This window comes from Myotis lucifugus, unplaced genomic scaffold (genome assembly GCF_000147115.1).
Source record: "Myotis lucifugus unplaced genomic scaffold, Myoluc2.0 scaffold_17, whole genome shotgun sequence".
NCBI lineage: Eukaryota > Metazoa > Chordata > Mammalia > Chiroptera > Vespertilionidae > Myotis > Myotis lucifugus.
In genome coordinates this window covers 7,405,846-7,422,949 of record NW_005871065.1, presented here as the reverse complement: position 1 = coordinate 7,422,949, position 17,104 = coordinate 7,405,846, and the positions used below count along the sequence as shown (strand labels likewise).

At 44.1% G+C, this 17,104-nt stretch overlaps 1 protein-coding gene across 1 annotated transcript; it reads right to left on the bottom strand.

Annotated features, from left to right (window-relative positions):
* Window positions 1-1,763: 1,763 nt before the first annotated feature.
* NOV (nephroblastoma overexpressed) lies at window positions 1,764-9,564 on the bottom strand. Its single transcript, XM_006085238.3, has 5 exons — window positions 9,367-9,564; window positions 9,021-9,246; window positions 7,650-7,904; window positions 6,025-6,239; window positions 1,764-3,307 (listed from the first exon to the last, which is right to left on the bottom strand). The coding sequence occupies exons 1-5, from the start codon at window positions 9,448-9,450 to the stop codon at window positions 3,011-3,013; spliced, it is 1,077 nt and encodes a 358-aa protein (XP_006085300.1). The 5' UTR covers window positions 9,451-9,564; the 3' UTR covers window positions 1,764-3,010.
* Window positions 9,565-17,104: the final 7,540 nt, after the last annotated feature.

Genomic DNA, 17,104 nt, shown 5'->3' with positions numbered 1-17,104 from the left:
GAAGTATGAGGAGAACTGTGCTTAAAGGTATATGTGAAGTCAGCCTTACTCCCCCCACCCCCCCCACCACCCCCCCTCCCGGTTATAAAGGTAGTATATTCTTAGTTTCAAAGTTAATAAAAAAAATCACACAAAAAAGAAATAAGGTCAACTTGACATAATCACAAATAATATTTTGTTGCATTCGTGCTCATAGATACTTTTGAACAAAACCAAATCACTCTTTTCATAATTCTTACCTTTTTGAGGGTAAATATTTTCTGACATTTTTATTTTAAAGGTTGCTTTGTTCTTCATCATAATAGATGTACTAGAATTTATGTAGCCAATCTAAATTGCTGCACCTGGGAAAGTTTCCATTTTGCCATTATGGACAATATTGAGCAGCCTTGCAGACAGATAATATTTGTATGAATCCATGTGGTAGCTTAATTAAGCCAAAGTAAATTGATCTGGGTCCTAGATCCACCAGTTTCTTTTAACCATTACACGTTACAAAGCTTGCTCAACTGTAATGTGGGGAGGAGAACCTACTTCATAAGACTGTTGTGCAAAATAAACAATATGATGAAGGTCAAGAAGGTCAAATTCTCAGCACAAAGGATGCCATATGTATTAGCTCCCCTTGATAACTTCCTGTGAATTCCAATTGGCTTTCCAAACTATCTTAAAGGACAAAGAAACAAGCTAAAGAGATGTGTGGGAAGGAAGCTGAGATAGGGGAATGAAGTTGGGAAGAGGAAAACTTTTTTAAAATTATGGAAGAATAAGTATACACCCATAGCATCAGCTATAAACTGTAAAACATAAAGCTTATACCACCTCTGACTCTCACACAGCCCTTCTCGCCTTGCTGGTCTGCATCACCCCTGGAGATAGGCTTTTTTGGCCACACAGCAAGAGGAGGCTGATCAAGATAATGCTGGTGATCTAAGCTTCATAATTGGGAGCATTTAACTGAATGAAAGAAGCCAGAAAGGTGAGTTTTGATTGGTCTAACAAGAAGTTCAAATTAAAAAAAATTTTTTTTAAATATTATTGATTTTAGTGAGAGAGAGAGAGAGAGGGAGAAAAGAGAGAAACACTGATGTGACAAGTTAACATGGATTGGATGCATCCTGCACACCCCCTACTGGGGATCGAGCCCACAACCCAGGCATTCTGATAGGGAATTGAATTGGTGACCTCTTGATGTATGGGATGACACTTAACCAATTGAGCCACACCCACCAGGGCAAGAAGTTCAATTTTTAATATATAGAAGTGTCTAGCAGATTGTCTAGATAGAACAGTGGTTCTTAACCTTGGCTGCACATTAGAATCACCTGGGAATCTTTTTAAAATCCTGATTTCTGGGCCTCATCCTCCAGAAATTCTGTTTCTTTGTTACTATCGTTGTGGCCCTACACCATAACAAAGAAACCGAATTTCTGGAGGATGAGGCCCAAAAATCAGGATTTAAAAAAGATTACCAAGTGATTCTAATGTGCAGCCAAGGTTGAGAACCACTGGTCTAGAAGAAAATATCAGTACCTGAGATGTTGGTTTGAGTAAACATTGTGGAGAATATTTGAGGCCTGGGCAGTAGAGAACACCTAACTCAGGAAGAGCTATCTTTCATTTCCCTCATGGTGAGAAGTTGTAACTTCATCTAAATATATCCACATTGCTTTCGGTGCTTGGTATCTGATTTAATTTGTACATTTTAATTTAGTTTATATTTCTAATAAACAACTTAGAAGCACAAAGTAATAGCAAAGTCACACATTGATAAGATCATGTTTATTTAGTGCTATCTGACAAGTAGAGAAAGTAAAAAGAATATTTTAAAAATGTATAACTTATATTTATATAAATACTTTTAAGGAGAAAAGTTGAACACATCTGGTGACATTAGGCGAATGTATGCATTTAAGTGTGCAGCCTATCTTGTAGCCTGACAACTTAGATGCAAGTATGTATGCACCCATATCTTGTTTGTGAGTTTGCATAAGTAGGGCCCAAGGATAAGTTATGGGCAGGTCTACAATACTTTCTAAACTCCCATAAGATGTGTGTTCCTGTGCCATCCCACTTATGTCGGCTTTGTTCTTCTGTTTTAAAATTTCACTACAAGCACATTTGAATGTCATCCAAGGTTGTAATCAGGTGTTTTGGCCCTCAGTTTACTCATCAATGAGATGAGAGGATCTCTGCTGACAGGCTCTGCTTCTTCTGAATGAAAACACTATGAGCCCCAGAAGCCTGCAGCATATACAAATGTAGGGGCACTGGTGAGGTCCAGTCATTGTCATCTCTGTATTAGGGGGAGTTTTCTGTTCAGCTTCTTTCTATTGGAAAGGAGTCAATTTGTCTGACATGGAGCAAGTTTATGATACCAGCCCATTTAACTAACTGTAACATTGTATTACTGTAGATACAGCTCGTTTCCTAGTTTACAACTAAACACAAAACTAATAGACTCTGGATTCCAAGTTGAAGAGCACTATGTTTCCCGGATCTTGACTTGGAAGTTCAGAGCTGAGCTACACAAAAAGAGCTCAGCTGAGACCCCTCAAGTCAAACCTCAATATATGGTGAAATAATTGTATGATGACATGGTCAGTATGATGCTGGACTTCCCTGGGTCATTCCTGACAGGGACATTTTCTTGAAATTGCACTAATATATAACAAAAGAAGATGAGTGTGATGTGATGCAGTCTACACAGTCAAACCTTTATCTGATTTCTTAAATTTATAGACGTTTTCATTCGCAGTAAACACCACAGAACAGTAAGTCATCTCTAAGCACTATCCTGAGTTTTCCTTGATTCCAAGTTTACAGTTAATCATATTTTCCATTAAAAAAAATAAAAAGACAGCTAGAACTGACCTCATATGACCACAGAAAATACATAGGACTCAGGGGCAAAATCATAATTCTCGCGATTTTTCTTATATTCTTTTGAAGATGGGTCACGCAATAGCTATGGTTTGCCTCTGTAGGTGGGCTTCTCCAGGGACCCGGGTTACATTTTCCCTCTGCTGGTGCTCGGCTTTAACTCTTGGAGGAAAGCCTCGTTGTTGTGAGGACAGTTGTTGTGACAGGTGCAGGTCCCAATGACCATCATCGGCTTCTTGATGATGTGCCCCGGGGAGCACTGGAACTCCACCTGGATGGTTTTGGTGTTGTGAGGGGTGCAGCACCGGCCATCGCTGCAGACTCCGCAGTACCTGGGCTTGTAGGTATGCAGGCTTGTGCAGTTCTTGAACTGCAGGTGGATGGCTTTGAGGGACTTCGTGGTGCGCAGACACTTTTTTCCTTTCTGAGAAAGAAGCAAGGGAGTGATGCACAGATGGTGACTCTTCCTCCCAGGACCATTTTAGGGGTATGGATTAACTTGCTAGTTGCCTGCCCAATATCCATTGCTCTTTATTTTTTGCTAACAGGACATTAATTTTGTGTGGGCAATGTGGTCAGCTAAAAGTGCTTTCCCAGAATATCTGGGAGCTTAGGACGGCCTTGTGACACACAAGCCACGGGATTCTGGGAAATTCTTTGCCCTTCAGTCAGATACTGCCCTTCAGTCAGAAACTGTTCTTTATTCCTCCTACCTAGAATGTGGAAACTGTGCCCCATTTTGCACAGTCGTCTTTTGATCTTGGTGGTAAACTAAGAGTAAAAGCATATGTATGATAAAGAAACCGATATTATTAAGCCACTATAACAGGGTTTGGTGTTGCTTATAGCTAAATGCATTCTTAGGTGTTATAAAGCAAAAGAGAATAAATTTGGCATTATTGCAAGTCCACTAATGTTTCAAACATTTTGCAAACGTTAACTCACATTAACCTTATCAACAATATTTATTCATACAAGGAATAGTTGTTAATGTAAAGAACAATTGCCCAAGTTTTAGAGATAAATAAATAAAATCTCAAAGAGCTAAAGTGATCAGAAAACATTTAGTAATTGAACTTGTCTGATGCAATGCCCATTTCTTCTACCATATGGCTATTTTCCATGAAGGCAAAGTAAGTGGAGAATTTATTGAATATTCCGTTAGTAATGGTTGATGAAGAATCCTGATATTGATACTTCAGCAAGGAATTGATAATATGTTTATTTCCTACTCAGATTTCTTCACTTACTAATTTGCCACAATTCTCTACTGCTCTTGACCTTCCTGGGCACAGCCCACAGATTGTGGGGTGATGAGACTTGGAATTTTATGAAATTAGTGGCTCTCAAACTTCTGTGTGCATCAAAGTCATCTGGAGGTTTTGCAAAACCACAGATTGTTGGGTCTTACACCCAGAGTTTCTGACTCAGTAGGTCTGATGGGGACCCCAATAATTCGCATTCTAACGAGTTCTTAGATGCTGCTGCTGATCTGTGGGCCACACTTTGAGAAGCACTATCTCCCACTTAAGAATCTCTTGATAAGGAAGTAACAATTATGATGCTAGTATTTTCCTAAATTCTAGGTACATTCCTAGAATCTTTAAAAAATATATTTACCATAAAATATTTTAAATATAATATCTCCCAATATTAAACTGGGTGCAAGAAAACATAAATTTTAGTTAAAGAAACAGTAAAAAGCATGATATGGAAAATATTATTGATAAAGAAGTTAGTGTGTCTGAAAATACTTAAGGTCTTCTTGTTTCTTTCTTTTTTATATTTAATATTTGGCATACAACCACAAAAAAATACAAGGGCAGCAATATCCCTTTGTGTATGTATGTGTGTGTGTGTGTGTGTGTGTGTGTGTGTGTGAGAGTGTGTGAGAGAGAGAGAGAGAGAGAGAGAGAGAGAGAGAGAGAGAGAAAGAGAATGTGGGTGAACCTGCATGACCATGTTACATGTATGTTAGAATTCCCTTATGTGTAGGGAAGTGCATATAAAGTGCATATAATTTTAGGGACAAGGAATCTCTAGGTGTTATTTCTAAATTGATGAAAGAAACAAAGTTAGGATGGACCTTAAAAAGTCATATAGCTCAGCAGCCATATAATGAATGCAACTACTAGAGACTCTTATTTTAGCAATAAATAGAAATTTTAAATAATGATGCCTAATGTTAACAGAGTAATCTATGTCCAGAGCTTTGCTAATTCATTCTATTTAATCCTCATGATACCTTTGAAGTAAGTACTGTCAATGACCCTATTATGGGGGAAGGAATGGAGGCTTAGAAGTTAAGAAAATTGCCTAAGAGCCCACGGCTAGTTGGTGTGAGAAGCCAGGATTTAAAGCCAGGCTAGCTGGCTCCAGAGATATGTAAATCTTTCATTGCTAGGGACTATTTTATTTTGGCCTTAGGTTTGTCCAAGGGTCCATATAATAGTTTAATTTGGGGGTATTGCATTTATCTAGGGTTCTGGTAACAAGGACGGTGAGGTCATCCGGAAGCAATCCAAGCTTCTGATCTGCATGCCTTGTACTCAGCGTTAACACACTGAGTTGATATAATACCAGCAAAAAAGGAAAGAAATGTTCTATTTTATTTGGCATATACAGCCTTATGCTGGCAAATGTACTAGTTCCACTAAGCTTTTTAAAATACTGAAAATAATTCCCAGACAGCCATTCATTTCTTCATCAACAGTGTTTTATCAAGCACACACGATGGACCAGGCAGAATGCTGGGAATAGAGTGGTGAATAAGGCAGCTATAATTCCTACTCTGTTGATTGAATTCAAGGGGTGAAATGCCCTCTCTAAAATCAGCTTCCCTTGGCAATTGAGTAGCCAGTCTTTTCCAGGAATGGAATGAGCTTTGCCATACCCTTCTCAATTGGGGACATTATGATAATTGCCCGGCCCCTCCTTCTTTACCTGTGAGTCTGCTGTGAGTTGCCTGGGATATTTCAATACATTAAAGAGAAAAAATAAAAGAAGGTAAACTCACTCACTTCAGGAACCTCTCTGCCTTTTCCCTGGGGTTAACTCCCAGCTAGAGCTGACCTCTAGTCAACTAGTGTCTCAGTCATTTTTCTAAAGCCTGGACTCCAATGAGGCCAGGCCGCCGCCTACCTTATCTGTTGGTTGCCTGTGCTCCTGTTCACAAGGTCGCACCATACAGAGCCGAGTCCGCTTCACCATCTCGCACTGCGGATTCCTGTTGGTGACCTGGGTGGAGAAGCCCATGCCACAGCTCTTGGAACATGCGCTCCACTCTGTGGTCTGTTCAATGCAGTTGATACTTGAGTCAGAGACTGCAACTCCTAGAGTGGTTTCTGTCCTGTAGGCTATGAGAAATACAAAAAAAAAAAAAAAAAAAGACAACCAGGCAGAGTAAAACATGAGGATCACAAAGTGGCTTTGTCTATCATCATCGCATAGAAGGTCTCAGCCAATTCTGTGCCTCCTAAAACTCGGGTGTTTTCAGGAACAGAATGGATTACTCTATTTATAAACCCCTAACAGGTTGCACAATGCCTGGCTCATTGTAGGCATTTAGGAAATCTTTGTGGAATGACTGTTTAACCTGTCCTTAAGGCTCAGGGTCCTGGCCGGATGGCTCCATTGGTTGGAGCATCTTCCTGTACACCAAAAGTTTGCAGGTTCGATTTCGGTGAGGGCACATACCCGGGTTGTGGGTTTGATCCCTGGTCAGGGCGTGTACAGCAGGCAACCGATCCATGTTTCGCTCTCACCCCTCTCTCTCTCCCTTCTTCTCTCTCTAAAATCAATAAAAAAATATATCCTTAGGTGAGGATTAAAAAAACAAAGAAGCTTAGGAATTTTAAGAATATAGAGCAGTTTAGCATCAATGACCATTCCATAAATTACAGTGTTTCAATATGTGATTTCTTACAGAAAAAAGATCATGCTGAAATTTTAATTGGATGAGTAAGTAGAACCAACTCAAAATTGTGATGAAAGCAATACTTTGCCTTAGAGAGGTAGTCCTGGTGATTTGGATTATGGGATATAGACACTTGGACTTTGATTATGAAAAGTTCTGTCTCAACACTTCATATCATGACTTGGGTCACGTCTTCTCTTCGACATGGCAGTGTTCCTATCTGCAAGGCATGGCTAATAATGTCTGCATACCACCAGTAGATGTAATCTGGCTGATGAATGGCTTCTAAAATATTCTTTACTGGCTGTTGAGTTTCTCTCCCTACCCGAAACTATTTCCTTTATAAGGTGAAACAAAAAGCAAAGCAAAACCAAGATCCTGAAGTGTCACTTGACCTTTCCTGCAGCATCTGGAAAGGTGGCATTTCTCTGTGACACCTGTCCAGTGATGAGTAGCATTCTTTAGGGAGGCTGGTTTTGAGAATGCACAGCTAGTGTGCAGAATCCACAAAAGGGAGTGATTTTTTTTTACTTGTATCATTGTAATGTGAATAAAGTTCAAGTAGATGGACTAAAATATACAGAGTAGTCATACAATAAGACCAAATCAGTCCCACTGCTGGAAAGAACCACTGAACTGAGCAGGTTCTCTTTAGGAGAAACTGCATACTTCACTCACTCGGCTAGGACTCCAAGCCCTGGTGTGTTGGTCTCAGTGGGCAATCTGGAATCCACAGCTGCATGGCCAGAAATGGAGGCCAGTTTCTCATTGGGAATCCTCAAGGACACCCATGCTTCTGCCCACCTGTATCCTGCGCTGTGATCACTTTCAGGGAGCCCGAGTTCCTCACCTGGAAGGGCGTGCAGGTCCCCTAACGCCTCCGTGTCATTTGCGTCACAGATCCACTTTTCACAGCACTCCCCGGGCACTTCAACTTTTCTTGGAACCGGGCAGTCAGGTTGGGGTAGTAGCAGGTCCTCGTCACAGCGAGGCACGCAGCCAATCTGCCCATCTTGGCAGGTGCACTGGTATTTGCAGCTGGGCTGAAAGGTTTCTCCACTTTGGTAAATGACCCCATCGAACACACAGTTATCTCCCTCAATCGCTAGAATAGCAGGGAAGCAGGGCAGAGAGGGGAGGGGAGAGAGAAAAACAAAGTCACAATGTCTTGAGGACACCACATAAGATTTGCGGCACGTGTTCCAAAGCCCAAGTTGTTCATTGTCTGGTTGAGAGAGCCTGTTTTTTTTTTTTTTTTTTTTTTTTTTTTTTTTTTTTTTATCCATCTCCAGAGGAGAGCTATCCTCACGAAGGGCTCCCAGAGCAAGAAAGATGCTTCAAGACCATCCAGCCCTGCCACTCATTCTATGGATGAGGAAAGAGGTGTACAGCTGAGAAATGACCCTCCCAAGGTCCCGTAGCCATGTTCTAAAGTTACTTTGCAAGAAACTCCTCAGATTCTCCTCAGCCAGCAGCTTAGAATTAAAAAGAGAAGGAAGAAAGAAAGAAAGAAAAAAGCACTCATGTTCTCCAAATAGGTTAACTGGTCACATTGGGCAGAGAGTTAGAATTCCTTGGCATTCCAGCACAAAAAATCATTATGAGCTCGGGGGCTATTCCAAGCCTCTAATCCAGAGAGGCAGGGCCAGCCTCCAACTAAATGGTGCACCACGTGGAAAACTGATGCCCAATTAAGTTTCACCAGCCTGCACCGGCTGGCCACCTGCCTTTTGTTATTCACAGCCCAGGAGAGGGGTTACATAGTCTTCCCAGGAGACTTGGGGAGGGGGGTGGGGGCTTTGGCTCAAATAGGACAATTACAGGTTTGAAAACGAACCTGCTGGACTGCAGTGGGGGGGCGGGGGGCTGGGAGCCAGTGAGTGAACCCTGGCGTCCATCACCCCCAAGCGTCCCCCTGGACATGTCCAAAGAAAACGACTTCACTGGCCCCTAACTCTGCTCTGCTCCCCATCCATCTCAATTCTTCTCTAGGGAGGCAAGTGATTGAGTGCTTCTCACCTCTGGCTTCGGGAGCTCCCCCCAACCCAGTCGCCTCCCAGCCCATGCCTGGCGCACAGTAAGTGCTCCATAAACATCACCCACAGCATCCTCATTTCTGTGATTATTGCGCATCACTTTCTGGGAAGGGGGAGGGATCGGAAAGAGGGGGCAGCCCCAGCTGGCCTCAGAGAGAGGTCCGAGGTGGAGGGGGCAGGGTTACCCATGCAGATTCCAGTCTGGGCGCTGGGGTCCGCTCTGCGGTCACAGAAGAGGCCGCGGCTCTCTTCGCAGGGCTCCAGTTCCGAGCAGCTGTCGCCGCGCTGGCGGGCACACACCAGACAGCACGAGCAGTCGTCCAGCACCGCTCTCACCCCGGGGGCGCAGGTCGGCGGCGTCTGGGGGCACCGGGCCGGGCAGGGGTTTGGGCAGCGTTGAGTCGTAGCCACCTGGGGGGCGGCGAGAAAAGAAGGAGAAACCTCTCCGCGGGATCAGTAAGGCAGAGTGACCCAGCAGGGGCCGCCCAGGAAGGCAAAGTAACCAGGACACCTAAAGGGTGTGCCACTCACCTGTCCCAAGAGATGGAGAAGCAGGAAAGCCAGGCAGAGGCACTGCGTGGGCAGACTGAGACTCATGCTTTGCACACTCTGCATGCTCAGGCTTTTCCCTCCCGCGTTTGCAAAACGAGACTTTCCCCGCTGTGGATTGGCTCTGCTCCCTTCCCTCCAGGTCCCGAGATCGCCTTCCTTCCCCAGCGCCACCGGCAGGTTTTATAGTGCGCTCCCCGGACGCGCACAAGCCGGTTGGCTGCAGCGCAGGGAGGAGGGGGGATCGGCTGGGTGGGGAATGGAATGAACCCCGGGGTTGCCATGGCAATTGGCCTTGGGTGCTGCTCTCCTTAGGGCGCGGCACCAGGGCCTGCAAGTGCCTGTGTGTGGCGACCGGCCTGTCCCAGAGCGCCGGGAGGGGCTTGGGTGGAGTCCCCAGGCCGGGACCCAGGCAGGGCTCGCTGAGCGAGCGCGTGGGAAGGAAACGCCCGTTTCCTCCTGGAAGCTGCTTTGCCTTCCCCGAGGACTAAGACACCGCCACTCCCCACCCCACGGCCCAGGCTGGGCTGCAAACGTGGGGCTCTCCTAAAGGGGTGCCTGAAGTTTGGGGCCATCTGTGGGGGCTTGGCCAGAGGCCCAGGGATTTAGTCATAAGGGAAGCATGAGCAAGCCTGTCACCGTTTAGGGCACTCTCTGAATGTGTTGTGGGAGAGGGGGAGGGAGAAAGGGAAGAAAAGAGAAAGAGAAGAAAGACAAAAAGGGGGAAACCCCAGAAAAAGAAAATAAAGTAAGTCAGCAATGATTGGTTAGGGGATGCTATTGGCCAAATGGCAAAGTTCATTTGACTCCTCATTCCAAGCCCCACTGATTCCCAAACCTTCAATTCCGCAGTTTTTATAGGAATAGAAGCAAGACATAATAAAATAAAACATAAGAGCTTGAGATAAATACATGCAAGCGTTCTGCCTGGTCGATAAAAGCCTTGAAACACCTGTTGGATCACGGCTGATGCCCAGCAGCCCATCTCAAAATGCGAGAGGCTTTGAGAGTGTATAGGCAGGTTCAGCTCAGCCACTGTCAACCCCAACAATCAAGGAAGGAACGTGGAAGGTGTTTGCTTTATTAGGGAACCAAATCTCTCTTCCACCTGGCATCCACTTTCAGAATGTGGCTGCTCTGAACACTGGTCATCTCTCATGAGGACAGCACTTTAAAAAATATATATATATACTTTGCCCTAGCTGGTTTGGCTCAGTGGATGGAGCATCAGCCTGCGGACTGAAGGGTCCTGGGTTCGAGTCTGGTCAAGGGCACGTGCCCGGGTTGCGGGCTGGATCCCCAGTGTGTGTGTGTGTGGGGGGGGGGGCATGCAGGAGGCAGCCAATCAATGATTCACTCTCTTCAATGATGTTTCTCTCTCTCTCTCTCTCTCCCTTCCTCTCTGGAATCAATAAAAGTATATTTTATTTATTTAAATAAATAAATAAAACCCGCTCCTGGGAATTCAGCCTGAAACCCAGGCATGTGCCCTGACTGGAATCTACCATGACCTCCTAGTTCATAGGTCAATGCTCAGCCACTGAGCCCCCCTGGCCAGGCAAGGAAAGAACTTTAACTGCTCCAAAGGTTACATTGCTTGTTGGATTTTTTAAAAAAATTTGCTCCCCTGTATTTCAACTTTGCTGCTGCCACTGGGTTAGTTATGCCCAACTCTTTTGAGGATACCCGCATTGAAAAGACACTTTATAAGAAAAGTTACACAGACTGGTGATGTAATGCTAGACCTTGAAAAGAAATAAATTCCCTGGACTTCATCGGTCTCCACTATGAAGTTCAATCAATGGCAGCTTGTGTAAGGGGCCAGGCTGCCCCTGAAACTCCTGCCACCTTGGCAATGAAGTCATTTCAAGCCCCTTCAGGAGAGTTCTCTGAGCAGCTTGGAACTTCCATGACATACTTCCAAGCCGCCACACGTTCTGCTTTCTGAGTAGTACTCAAAGCTTGTTGAGAGACCAAACAGTTAATTTGCGCCATGTCTAGGTTACTGATGTGCTCCTCAAGTTGATGGGTTGTCATGGGGCCTCTGGTCTAGTGATGCGTCCACCTGACTGCCCAACAGAATCCACCAGGTGTTGTTGTTTTTAAAACTGTAGATTCCTAGGCCCCACCCTTGACCCAATCAGTTGGATTCTCTGGTGAGGGCCCTTGGTAGGCAGGTTTTTAACTTTGAAATTTAAGCTGGTTTTGGGAAACTTACATATGGAACAACTAGAGGTGCAGCTGATGGGGAGGCAAGAATGTGGGCCAAATTTTCAAAGTATGACCAGACAGAACAAGGAGAAACTGGCAACATTGAGGTTGGTCTGACTCTTCTTGGAAAGGGGGAGGCTGAGCCCGGCCAGCATGGCTCAGTGGTCTAGCTTCGACCTATAATCCATGAGGTCATGGTTCGATTCCCAGTCTGGGCACATGCCTTGGTTGTAGGCTCAATCTGCAGTGTGGGGTGTGCAGGAGGCAGCCGATCAATGATTCTCTCTCATCATTGATGTTTCTATCTCTCTCTCTCTCTCCCTTCCTTTCTGAAATAAAAAAATATATTAAAAAAATAAAAATACATATTGTTTTTTAAAAAGAAAAGGGGAGGCTGAGAGGAGAGATGTAAGTTCAAGATAAGGATGAAAATGTTAAGAAGTCACTGCTACTGTGGGCTGCTACTCGATCCTCTTGATTGTAAGTGATAGCAACCGGACTACTTTCAGCAAGAAGACCTGATTGGGAAGATGCTGTGGCATTTCACATAGTGACGAATAGGAGTGGTGCTGCTAGGCCCCAGAGGCACTAGGGTCTGGGCCTGAGAGCTATCAGGACTTCACCTTTCTATCTATCTTCCGTGCTTCTCTGTGTGTCAATTTTGGTCTCTCTCCGAGGATAAGTCCTTCAGTTCTCCACACCCTCTTACCCTATGACCTTATCACCACAGAAAGTATATCCTTCTCCCTAAGGCTTAATTTGGAAAGTTCCAGGAAAGGAGTTGTATGAGCACATGCTGGGTCAATTGAAGGAGGCAAGACAGCCGAGGAGTGGGGAGGAAGGATAGCTCCCCAGGAAAGAAGGAATTATTCTTTAAGAAGAAAACAAACTTGCAAAACAGTTCTGGAACACTCTTTTGTCAGCTAGAAATGCTCCTGGGTAAAGATTTCCTTGATAAAACAACTGGAAATTAGTGGAGCCACCTGAAGATAGGTCTGTCAGGTCATGTTTGTGGCCTCCGGGATAGATTTTATCTTCTCTGGACATTTGTCACCCCCTTGCTTTTCTCCTACATCTCTTGACTCATTGAATAACGATGATGTGTCTGTCTCTGTATCTGTCTTCTTTTCCTGGAGAACAGGGAGCCTGTCATATTCTCCATAACACCCTCAGTATTGACTGCAGGGATGGACAAATGGTCAGTTGTTCTTGGACCTTTTGAGATACTTCAAACCTCACTTTAAGCTTTGCCACTGCTCTGCATACGGCGAGGAAAGGAAGAACTGGAGGCTGTTGGTTCCTCAGCATCAGTAGAGGCTGAACTGGGCCTCTCAGCCATTAGCCATCTGCCTCTGACATGCACCTTCTCTGTCTTTCCTGGTACTGAGAGTCTAAAGGATAGCATGAGGGCTGGTGATCTCCTGTTTGAAATAGACCAGGGGTCACTTGAGGTCTCTGGGGGGTCCAGGGACACCCTATTAGAGACTTCATGAATTGCTGGCCTTGGCTACCAACTGGGTTATGAGGTGCAAGTACCTTGGTTGGTTCATCTTTTCCCTTTCCTCCCTTTCCTTCACCCCAGGTGTGGCAATCATTTCTCCCTCTCTGTCTCAGAGTTTGTTCATTGGCTTATATTCTTATGACTTCTCAGTCAACACATAGAAATTCTTACCTTTTCTAAAGGTAAAATTTTATGAAGCTTTCCATTTGCTGTTTTTATCTTTTCCATTATATAAAAGGTTAAAAAAATATGTTGGCACTTCTGTAGCAGGCAAGAAGAATATAAAGCACAGAGCCCCGTATTAGAAACAAAACAAGTAAAAAGCAGCGACTGCGATATTATCACCTCCAGGACAACTCCATCCCTCTCCTCTGCTCTGTGAGTGCATTCTCTGTAAACTCATAGCCATGCATGGCTTCTTCAGTCATCGTTCAGCCAAGCCACATGTTCCTAGCTCTCACAATGTGCCCCGTAAATCAGCCTCACAGCTCCTTAATAATCCTGTGTCTCTTTTCTGAATTTTCTTCCTATGTCCCTTCTCTGGGGCCCCAGGGTGTTGGTAGAAGACAAGGTAATTCCCATTATATGTTGTATAAGCCAGCCCTACTTGGTGTCCAGTTATATGGCTAATTTCAATCACACCCTCTTGTTTTTCTGACAGATCCCTTGATATCTTGCTTTTCCAAAAACAACAAAGGGTGGAGAAGAAATAGTGATGGGAGGTGAAATGTATAATTTTTAGTGTTATTGCCTTTGGAAATGTCTTCCTATTGCTCACCTTTTAAAAAGTTATTTTTAGTACATTTCTTAAAGAAAACAAAAAATCCAGGAGATTACATAAAAATAAATTCAAGCTAGAAATTAGCTAGACATGTGAGAAATAAATTAATTTACCCTCTGCTAAATGACTTTCTTATATGGAAATGGGCTCTTGGGGAGTCAATTTCTTTAAAAGTATTTTGAACTGGATGGAGTCTAACAAGCTTATATACATGGGAGGCAAAATAGATTTACAGTTGTTCATATGGAAAATAATACAAAATTAATAAATAACAATACAAGGATACACTCTGGGTTTCACTCACTCACAACTGTAAACCTACTTTTGCTCACCCCGGCATAGGCCCCATTCCCAGCCACTGGGCACCCGTACTGCCCATTTCAACACCCAGCTGAAGAAAGTGGCCCTGATGCGGATTCTTTATGGCTCATAACAGCTGGGCTGAGTGAAACCAATCCTGCTCCACTGACCAGGACTCTTTAAACCAGGAATTGGTGTCAGAGACCAAGGCACATGCATACGGACTGGACACAAAGTTAGCCGCTAGCTTCTTAGGAGTGCGCCACCTTGGATGATGGTGGACCTGACTCATAAATGCTGGTGGCCACGTATGCTGCTGAAACAACGGAAGGTTAGTAGGCTCACTTGAACACAGCCAAGGTCCTACATTAATTCAAAGGATTGTTCCTGCAGGAAAAAAAATTTTGGATTTTTTTTGAGAGTCCCTATACCCAAATGATGCCTCAGAGCCTAAAAAGTTTATACAGCCTCTGCCACCCAATTTCTGAATTCTCAGTAACAAATCACCGAGACTTTTAGGAGAGACATGCCCATAGAACTGTGTTGTATTTGACAGTGTGAATAATCATAATGCCCAGGTCATTTATGAATAACTATTTTATACTTCATGGCATAAATCAAAGATGACTAAGATGTTTGCGTCCTCATGGATTTTATAACCTAGTAGGAAAATGAAGTAATAACTGTCATGGAAGGCAGAATGTGATGATTCCTGTAAATAAACATAGGCGCACAAAAGAGGGTGATGTTAATTTCTTTAGCATGGGGTTCATGGTGGCTGGGGAGAAGGGAGTGTTGGGGAAACTATTATTGCATGTTCATTGTTTGTCTTTTCACTAAGCCATATTGCCTCAAAGACTATAGGACATTAAGTTGGATAAAGCCTGGACAGGATTTTGAAACCTGGAGATGTGGGTTGAGAAGAGACAGTGGAACAAAGGCAGAAGGATGGGAAAATTGAAGAGTGGCATCATTTATCTGGAAGAGAGAAAAGTAATGGGACATATGGTTGTAAAAGTGGGATGTAGCTGCCAACTCTTGGAAGATTCTAAATGCCAAACTTTTCTTCCCAAATCCCTCCCTCCCTCCCTCCCTCCCTCCCTCCCTCCCTCCCTCCCTCCCTCTCTCGTTCCCTCCCTCCCTCCTTCCTTCCCTCCCTCCCTCTCCTCCTCCCCAATCAGTGCTCTATGTAGTAACATTATTCTTCAAGAATTTACCCTTGGTTACAGGAGGAGATGAGTGGAGGTGAGTACTGCAGTTGAGAAGTGTTTGGAGCGGTTCAGGGAGAGATAATGAGGACACAGACTACAGATTGGCCATGCCAAGGGAAAGAGGAGCTTGCAGGAAGGAGATGGTGAGCCTTTACAGGAACTCTGGCTGGCTGCTGAAGGCATGGGTAGCAGAGATGTAAGATGATACTGGGTTTTGACCCTAGATAACTAAGTGGATTGTGATAGCATTTTGGCAGAAGCTGCATAGTTTATGTGATGAAACACGTCTGCCAAAAGCCTGCCTGTTTTCCAACCTTAGAATATAAGATTGTGTTCTAGATCTTAGAATAGTTTCCTGGCCAGTCTGTGCCTCAGTTTCCTTCTCTGTCTATAAGATAGGAATACCCATAAGTCCTTCTTTTCTAGGATTGCCGTTACGCTAAATAAGATGATGCATAGCTTTCCCTGCAGACCTTCTCAATGGGGTTCTGAGAGACTTAAGTCCCAACACCTTGAGGCATCCATTTAGATGAATTAACTTCTATTCTCTGCATCTTGAATGGTACTAGCATGTAGCACACACCATGGGGAACCACGGGGCATCTCAGACAAAAGTTAGAACCGGCTTATTATGAGATTTGGGCTCAGGCGAGGTGATTTTGAAGACGATTCAAGGAAGTGAGTTTTGTTCCAGATGGGGTGCTGACAGGAGACAGGGCAATCCCACCAATGGTTACCTTAACAATCTTTATTGCAGAGGTGGGGTGAACAAAGCACACAGAGAGTTGTTGCTGGAGAATAAATGATAGTTGTTCATGTCAGCCGGGCCAGGGGGAAGCCCAGCCATTTTTGTGATTACACAGTATTTTTGTTTTTACTTCTGTCACATGTGATTATGAAGTAGTCTTTCCTGGACAGTCCTCATCAGATGCTGATATTGTGTAAAATCCACAGCAGAAGAAACTGACAACCTAGCTGGTGGCAAGAGATGTCAGGAGTCAGGGCTGCCTTTTTCCTCTCGCTCTTTACTGTTGCCTAGACATCGTTTTGACTCTTTCTTTGAGATGAGTAGAAGCAGACTTACCAAAGCTCAGGTTTGAGTAATTTATGGCTGTGGATGCATATTACCAGTTTTATTTTCAGAAGTGTGTATCCATTTACTCTTTTGCTGGCAGTGTGTAATACTGGGATAAGTGTTGAGCAACTTTCAGAAAGCCTGTATCTTCCATGGTTGGGTGATTTGTTAGAGAGTGACCCAAACCTTCTGTGTTTTTAATGGTTCTGCCGCTCTGGTTCTCTGTTGTTAGGTCTTACTGCTGAATGGTCATATGAGGAGGGGTCATTCATATTTACCCTGCCCACATACGCGTCCCTCTTCCCCCAGTAGCAGACCTCTTTCCTTTTTGTTCATTGGGATCAATAACTCCCACCAACACTGGGACTACTTTTTTTGTCATTATCCCATCCTGCCCATTTTATCCTCCTCATGTCAATAATCATGAATTGGTATAGTTCCTCCCTTCGAGTCATTTTTTCCCCCCGGTTAAATGGACAACAAGGTGTCATAAATCAAACTGGTCTTCTCCATGCTCTTTTAGATGCTCCTGTGTAGAGCTGAGCTTTCAGAAGCATCCCTTCTTGCTGGTGCTAGCCTGTGTGTACCAGGTCATCTGCAGGTGAGCTAGAACAGTGGCTCTCAGGTAGTTTTGACCATGA